Source organism: Aplysia californica, unplaced genomic scaffold (genome assembly GCF_000002075.1).
Source record: "Aplysia californica isolate F4 #8 unplaced genomic scaffold, AplCal3.0 scaffold00504, whole genome shotgun sequence".
In the NCBI taxonomy this organism is placed as follows: Eukaryota; Metazoa; Mollusca; class Gastropoda; order Aplysiida; family Aplysiidae; genus Aplysia; species Aplysia californica.
This window is the reverse complement of record NW_004797774.1, coordinates 209847-215846: the sequence shown is the minus strand read 5'-3', so window position 1 is coordinate 215846 and position 6000 is coordinate 209847. Positions and strand designations below refer to the sequence as shown.

The 6000-nt window shown below is 38.5% G+C and overlaps 1 protein-coding gene across 1 annotated transcript in view; it reads left to right on the top strand.

The window, feature by feature from the left end:
• The window catches only part of LOC101859124 (26S proteasome regulatory subunit 6B), a 29932-nt gene that overhangs the window by 8750 nt on the left and 15182 nt on the right, over positions 1–6000 (top strand). The window contains exons 2-5 of the mRNA XM_005105971.3: positions 2466–2567; positions 4043–4229; positions 5167–5313; positions 5686–5889. Of these exons, the coding sequence (XP_005106028.1) occupies positions 2466–2567; positions 4043–4229; positions 5167–5313; positions 5686–5889 (640 nt within the window). The remainder of the gene's footprint in view (positions 1–2465; positions 2568–4042; positions 4230–5166; positions 5314–5685; positions 5890–6000) is intronic.

Genomic DNA, 6000 nt, shown 5'->3' with positions numbered 1-6000 from the left:
ATCGTACCAAACAGTGACCTTTAAGTCCCAGAAAAATCAAGTCAAAGACGTTCCATTGTCTGCACTGAACCATGAACAGCCTAAAAAAAACAACCCTATTGCCAAATACACTTTTCATCAGACTGGGGGAACACAATGTTCTTTTAACTTTGCCACATGTAACTATAACAAGCTACCTCTGTGTTTTCGCATTGAAGTGCCTTTCCAGATCATTCTAATCTTTCTTAACAAACACTTGCGTTATAGTTCTTTGATAAACAGAGTATTAAAGGCTAAAACGTTTATAAGGTATTACACAAATTCATTACCCCTGCTCAAAATTTATCGTTCTACAAATATTGTTGTCTAAGGGTGGTGCAGAGTCCTGAATGAAATGATCTGTGCGGTACTTGTAATTTTATACTCATTGTATTGTGAAATTCTGCATAAAGCCAGAAGAGAATGACTTGAAGACAAGTAAGAAAGCATAACTCTTTGAGTTATTTATTTACATTTCATATCGTGGAGGTACCAAAGCTGCTCATTGTCTTTTTCTTCCTCTTTTTCACATCTCTAAACTAGGTCAGTTTGGCATATTGAGTTGATAAGCCTGTTCAATAATCAAGAATAAAATCCCTTTTTTCTTATATTCTATTACCAAACAATGTGGTGTATAGTCAATCTTGTGTCTTTACGGACATAAGTATGTTCTCACAAACAGGCGTATCACCTATTTTAAACAATTTCTTAAAAACTGATAAAGCAATATCTATAATCGTTATAGGGAATGATAAATCAGCGGTTGTACTATCTTGCCAAAAATGGAAACGAAAAAGCAAATGGTTATGCCACAGCGAGAATTTAAAAAGAGTCCAAAACTTTGAAACGCTCTCCTGGAAAATGCCAAAAATGCTCTTGCGCCCTTTTGTGGGATGGGCGACGATATGTTCTTTTTTTTATTTGAAGTGGACTCCATCATATGTTCTTTTTTTATTTGAAGTGGACTCCATCATATATGTTCTTTTTTTATTGGAAGTGGACTCCATCATATAGGGCCTATGTTCTTTTTTTATTTGAAGTGGACTCCATCATATATGTTCTTTTTTTATTGGAAGTGGACTCCATCATATATGTTCTTTTTTTATTTGAAGTGGGCTCCATCATATATGTTCTTTTTTTTATTAACTCTTGATTTGCTGTTCAGAAGCAATTGTCTGTCTGGGTTTTTTTTTCTTCAGCCTTGTTGATCCATGGGAGTCCCTCTTTATAATTTCTAGAGCTGTTTGTGTGGCTTAGCTTTCATATGCTTTGATAAAACACACCCATCAGTTTCATAAGGGAATCAGACATTCAGTTTACTAGCCTTTTAAGTTTTTACATTTTTGATAATTTTTATTAAAACCAGGACAATTCTTACTTTTACCCCCTCCCCTCCTCTTCTCAACAACGCTTAAACACAAAAAACACATACATATGCACAGACTAAACTGGTGTCTGTGGTGTACGGGTAAGGTGGTTCACTGCCCCCTGGGATGTTGTATCCCTCTCTGTCTGTCTGCTGGGATGTTGTATCCCTCTCTGTCTGTCTGCTGGGATGTTGTATCCCTCTCTGTCTGTCTGCTGGGATGTTGTATCCCTCTCTGTCTGTCTGCTGGGATGTTGTATCCCTCTCTGTCTGTCTGCCGGAATGTTGTATCCCTCTCTGTCTGTCTGCCGGAATGTTGTATCCCTCTCTGTCTGTCTGCTGGGATGTTGTATCCCTCTGTCTTTCTGCTGGGATGTTGTATCCCTCTCAGCCCGGGTTGGCCCTGACAGGCAGGGTTGGACGCCTACCTCCTAAATGATCTAATTTGTGTCAAAAGACCTAACGTAAAAGAACGAGAAAAAAAAGATTTACTTGACGCCTACATTGATACAGACTAAAAACCTATCAGTTGCTTGTATGAATGTAACAAGTACTCTGACATGTCTATAGAAACAGGAATCTCCATTCCTTCTACAGCAACAATCAAATATATATTACCACTTTTGACACAGATTGATCTGACTGCTCATCATTGAATAGTTTAAGAGGGAAATAATCCCTGTACTTGTACTACCAAATTACCTTGTGCACTTGGGAAACACATTTCATTTTCAAGAATTAGTCTAAATAAACAAAACAAATGCACTTTTCGATGTAAGTTAGCTCAGTTAGTGTCAGTTTTAAAAGAAAAACGCACACTCACTCTTGGGGGGGGGGGGGGAGGGTGCATTACATTTCTCTGTTTAGAATTTTACTTTTCATCGGAAACCATGTGGAACACTTGGGAGAAGTCCTGTGGTACTGGGAAATTCTTACCAGTAAGAGTAAGGACATCCACTTTGTTCTGTGCCAGAAACACCAAAATTACTGAACACCTTTGCTTCTGATGTGAAGGCAGTTGTCTTGTATTTCTTTTCAACTTGGCTCAATTGTTTTGCATGTCATGTTTCATGTTTTGAAGGAGGATTCGAACATGTCGGACTCTCGTCCTGGCACGGGACTGGCTGGAGCCTCGGGGGATCCCATGAACCCTGATCTGGAGGACTTGTATGTCAAGTACAAGGTAAATGATTGGTTCGTTTGGTACAAGGTAAATGGTTGGTTCGTTTGGGACAAGGTAAATAATTGGTTCGTTTGGGACAAGGTAAATGGTTGGTTCGTATGGGACAAGGTAAATGGTTGGTATGTTTGGGACAAGGTAAATGGTTGGTATGTTTGGGACAAGGTAAATGACTTTATGTCAAGTACAAGGTAAATGATTTGTATGTCAAGTACTAGGTAAATGATTTGTATGTCAAGTACTAGGTAAATGATTTGTATGTCAAGTACAAGGTAAATGATTGTATGTCAAGTACTAGGTAAATGATTTGTATGTCAAGTACAAGGTAAATGATTGTATGTCAAGTACAAGGTAAATGATTGTATGTCAAGTACTAGGTAAATGATTTGTATGTCAAGTACAAGGTAAATGATTTGTATAGGTAAATGATTTGTATGTCAAGTACAAGGTAAATGATTTGTATAGGTAAATGATTTGTATGTCAAGTACAAGGTAAATGATTTGTATAGGTAAATGATTTGTATGTCAAGTACAAGGTAAATGATTTGTATGTCAAGTACCAGTTAAATGATTACTAAATGGTGTGAAACTGTGGCTGGTGAATATCTCTTTGATGTGATACTGCTTATTCTCACTTTGCTTCTCTAGCTAGAACAATGTATTTATTTGCTAGTGATGTCATCGCCTTTATTTGTGGAGTAATGTTGTGCAATTTGAGGAGATAGATGAAACTTCGTAGACTCTTCAAAATATGAAGTCACCATTCCTGCTATTGAAATACAGTGTCTAAATGTTGGGGGGGGGGGGGGGCGTCATATATATATATATATATATATATATATATATATATACTCGCCCATATATATGGATATATATAGAGATATATATATAGATATATATATATATATATATATATATATATAGAGAGATATATATACATATATATATATATATATATATATATATATAGATATATATATATATATATATATATATATATATATATATATATATATATATATATATATATATATATATATATATATATATATATATGAGTCCATCAGCAACATTCATTGTTCAACATTCAGTATTCACAGCGCCGTTCTCTGAGGGCGCTATGTCGTGATCAGTGATCCCACATGACCATTAACAATGCTTTGAATTTACCATGCTTGGATTATCTGTGAATAGGGGAAAAATTGTGATATTGAATAGTGTAGTAGAATTGGTACAGCTCTACCGTAGAGTTTGGCTTCTAGCAGCTATTGTAATGTTGGATTTTGAAAGTTGAGAACTTTCTTCTTGAACCGCTCCTCTTTTGTTCTTCTCCATTCCTTCATTTCTCCAATCTCCTTTCTTCTTTTGACTAGGATGTCTGAGTATTGATATGACAGGCCCATGTGCTGCTGTTGAAATTGTTGAAACAGATACCAGGGTGAATAAGACTGAAGTCTGCTGGTTTTTCCTTCCTTCAGAAACTGCAGAAACAGCTGGAGTTCTTGGAGGTCCAGGAGGAATACATTAAGGATGAACAGAAGAATCTGAAGAAGGAGTATCTTCACGCTCAGGAGGAAGTCAAGCGCATTCAGAGTGTCCCTTTGGTCATTGGCCAGTTCCTGGAGGCTGTTGACCAGAACAATGGGATTGTTGGTTCTACCACAGGTGTGCTTGCTGTCTTGCTCTTATTCACAATGAGATCATTCATGTTCAGATATAGTCTACTTTTTTTATCTTTCACTTTAAAAAATTACCAGCTTGCTTTCATGACTGCCTCTACACAAATATACAAACAAACACGCACACACACGCACGCACACACTAATAAATGCAACATGATAATCATTACTCTACGAACAAACACAGGGCTTGAAGAGAACTATGAGAGTGAGCAAGGCTTTTTGGGATTAAAATGACAAGGTTCATGTTCAAAATAAAGAGGGTTTCCCCCTACTTGTGATAGATTAGCTTCCTGCTGTGTTGGAACAGAGATTTTTCTGTTGCAACCGTCAGAGTTTTCTCATTTCTTTGCTTTCTCAAAATACTGCTTCTACTATCTGGTGTTTGACCTCAGATTCTTTATGCTTGTTTGAACATCATAAAGATCTTACTCTGTCAATTGGTCAGCCACACAAAACGTGAAGACTTCAATTCATAATTGTTGAAAAACATGTTTCTCTGTTACTGTTATCCTCATGAGACTTTGTCGCTCCAGAACTATTTTGTCGAAACAAATGTCTCTGTAAGATTCTCTTGTGTGTGTTTTTTTTTACTGGTTCTGTTAGCTTGTGGATAGAGAGCATCACTCTGGTAGGTGTTAATAGAGCATCACTCTGGTAGGTGTTAATAGAGCATCACTCTGGTAGGTCTTAATAGAGCATCACTCTGGTAGGTCTTAATAGAGCATCTCTCTGGTAGGTCTTAATAGAGCATCACTCTGGTAGGTCTTCCGTCCTTTCTTCCCCTCTGTTGTTTCCGTCTGTCCGTCTTTACTCTTCCCCAGTAAGAAATGACCACAATGGTGTCCTTGTGCTTCTTTTTCTCAAACTCCGAGGGGCTCAATTGCTTCTCCAATGATCATTACTGGCTATTTCTTCTACAGGTTCCAATTACTACGTTCGTATTTTGAGTACCATTGACCGTGAGCTGCTGAAGCCATCGGCCAGTGTAGCCCTCCACAAACACAGCAACGCTCTGGTGGATGTTCTCCCCCCCGAGGCAGACAGCAGTATCACCATGCTCCAAGCAGGTCCTCTTGCTTTGTAACTTACTGCTACCGTTCTGTCGTCTGAGATACTCGTTGTTGGGGGAATGACTTTTCTCTTTGGTGGATTCATTGTAAAATGTTTGTTGTGATGTTGTGTAACCAATCTACGTAGTCTGGCTACTGTTGGGTGTTGATGTTAGCTGCTGTATACATCCCCACTGCTCAGTGTCGTGGGAAAACAGGAAGGAAAAAGATGATCATGCACAATGTGTTCAGGAAAATAGAGTGTGTTTTTCACATGTAGTTTTGGTATGCAGGGAACATGGAACATTTTGATGTTGTCTTGAACAGAGTTTTTGTGTAGATTGTGTCCTTCACTGATTATCTACATGTCCTTCCTTCTGTGGTGTTTAGATGAGAAACCTGATGTGACCTACTCTGACATCGGAGGAATGGACATCCAGAAGCAGGAAGTACGAGAAGCCGTGGAGCTGCCCTTGACCCACTTTGAGCTGTATAAGCAGATCGGCATTGACCCTCCGAGGGGGGTTCTCATGTTTGGCCCGCCGGGCTGTGGAAAGACTATGTTGGCCAAGGCTGTTGCTCACCACACCACTGGTCAGTAGTTGTGTCTACTTGTACTCACCACTGGTCAGTTGTTGTGTCTACTTGTACTCACCACTGGTCAGTTGTTGTGTCTACTTGTACTCACCACTGGTCAGTTGTTGT